Source organism: Calidris pugnax, unplaced genomic scaffold (genome assembly GCF_001431845.1).
Source record: "Calidris pugnax isolate Ruff unplaced genomic scaffold, ASM143184v1 scaffold421, whole genome shotgun sequence".
Classification (NCBI taxonomy): domain Eukaryota; kingdom Metazoa; phylum Chordata; class Aves; order Charadriiformes; family Scolopacidae; genus Calidris; species Calidris pugnax.
Window position 1 is genome coordinate 357,768 of NW_015091166.1, and position 1,391 is coordinate 359,158.

General features: G+C 67.3%; 1 protein-coding gene across 1 annotated transcript in view; it reads left to right on the forward strand.

The window, feature by feature from the left end:
- The first annotated feature begins 511 nt into the window (after window positions 1–511).
- The window catches only part of NXPH4 (neurexophilin 4), a 3,729-nt gene continuing 2,849 nt past the window's right edge, over window positions 512–1,391 (forward strand). The window contains exon 1 of the mRNA XM_014959363.1: window positions 512–622. Coding sequence (XP_014814849.1) covers window positions 512–622 — 111 coding nt within the window. The remainder of the gene's footprint in view (window positions 623–1,391) is intronic.

Genomic DNA, 1,391 nt, shown 5'->3' on the forward strand with positions numbered 1-1,391 from the left:
GGGGGGGGGGGGGCTCCCCTTCCAGTTGTGGGGTTACCGGTGCCCCTCAGGGAGAGGGGAGACCCACTGCCTCCCCACGGCGGGACACGGGGGGGCTGATGGATACGTGCAGCTGGGATTAATGATGGACTTTAGCTGGGGCGGAGGGGGAGCAGGTCTCACCGGGGCCGTTGTCGTCGTCGTCGTCCCCCCACAAAACACTGCTCTCCTGGCCGGAGTGGGGGGTACTGGGGGGGGGCTGCCCTTCTCCCCCCTCCCCCCATTTATCTCTCCATCTCATGGTCCTGCCGCGCTCGCTCCCTCTCTCTCTCTCTCTCTCTCTGGCTGGTGAAGGCACCCGGCTTTGAAGCTGCCTTGAAATATAGATAAGGGCGAAGGCAGCAGCCGCGCTCAAAGAGAGATTGGGGAGGGAGCTGGGGGACGGCCAGAGCGGGGCGGGGGGCTGCGGGGATGCTCAGCAACAGCTTCCCACTGCGCAGCCCCCCTCCCAGGGCTGGGCTGAGACCCCCCCATGGACCCTGGGCCAGGCAGCCCTGCCTGGAGTGGCCGGGACCAGTATGGCCGGTACCGGCAGCGACGGCTCCAGCTGCCTCCGGTGCCGGTGCCGGTGCGGTGGGCGAGAGTGAGCACACGCCAGAGTAGATTTACAGGCTCATCCCGGCACAGGCAGCATTAGGGGGATAAGGCAATAGATCCCAGAGACAGCAGTGAGCAGCCTGGCCGGAGGCTCCATTCAGCAGCTGTGAAGAGGAGCGGGTGGCAAACGCGGGGGCCCGTGGTCGGGGCAGCTCCCCCCGGGGTTGTTCTGACCCTGGTGGGTGCCCAGCAGGGATCAGTCCCCACATACAGACCTGGCTGAAGGGCTCGGGGGGGGCTCAGCCCTCTCTGAGGGGGGGTGTGGGAAGAGAGTGATGCCCTGTGAAGGGAAACAGCATCGAGCCGTTCTGCCACGGCGGCTGGAGCCAGGATGAGACCCCAGCGATGGCAGGCAGGAGCCATGAGCCCTCCCCAGCCCCTCCTGCCCTGCCTCCAGCTCCACTGGCTCCGATTCAGCACCTCAGTTTCCCTGGGGGGGGGCACAGTCCCCCTATTTCCCCCCCAGACCCTTCCAGCTGCCGCCTCTGCTCGTCCCCCCCTCCTTCCCTGCTCCTCTCCTCCCCGCATCCCCTTGGGAAAACAGGTCGTCCAGAGCCAAAAAAAAACTGCCAGAGCAGCCCGAGCACCTGCCAGCTCCTGGGTGACAGTGATTGACGAGGCCGGGGCTGACGGAGCAGCATCCTGCGTGCCGGGAGCAGCTGGCAGGGCACGCAGGGGCACGCGGGGCACCGGGCTGCGGAGCCAGGAGCAGCCAGGCTGAGCGATGGGGGGGGGAAACAGCAGCAGGGGGGGGG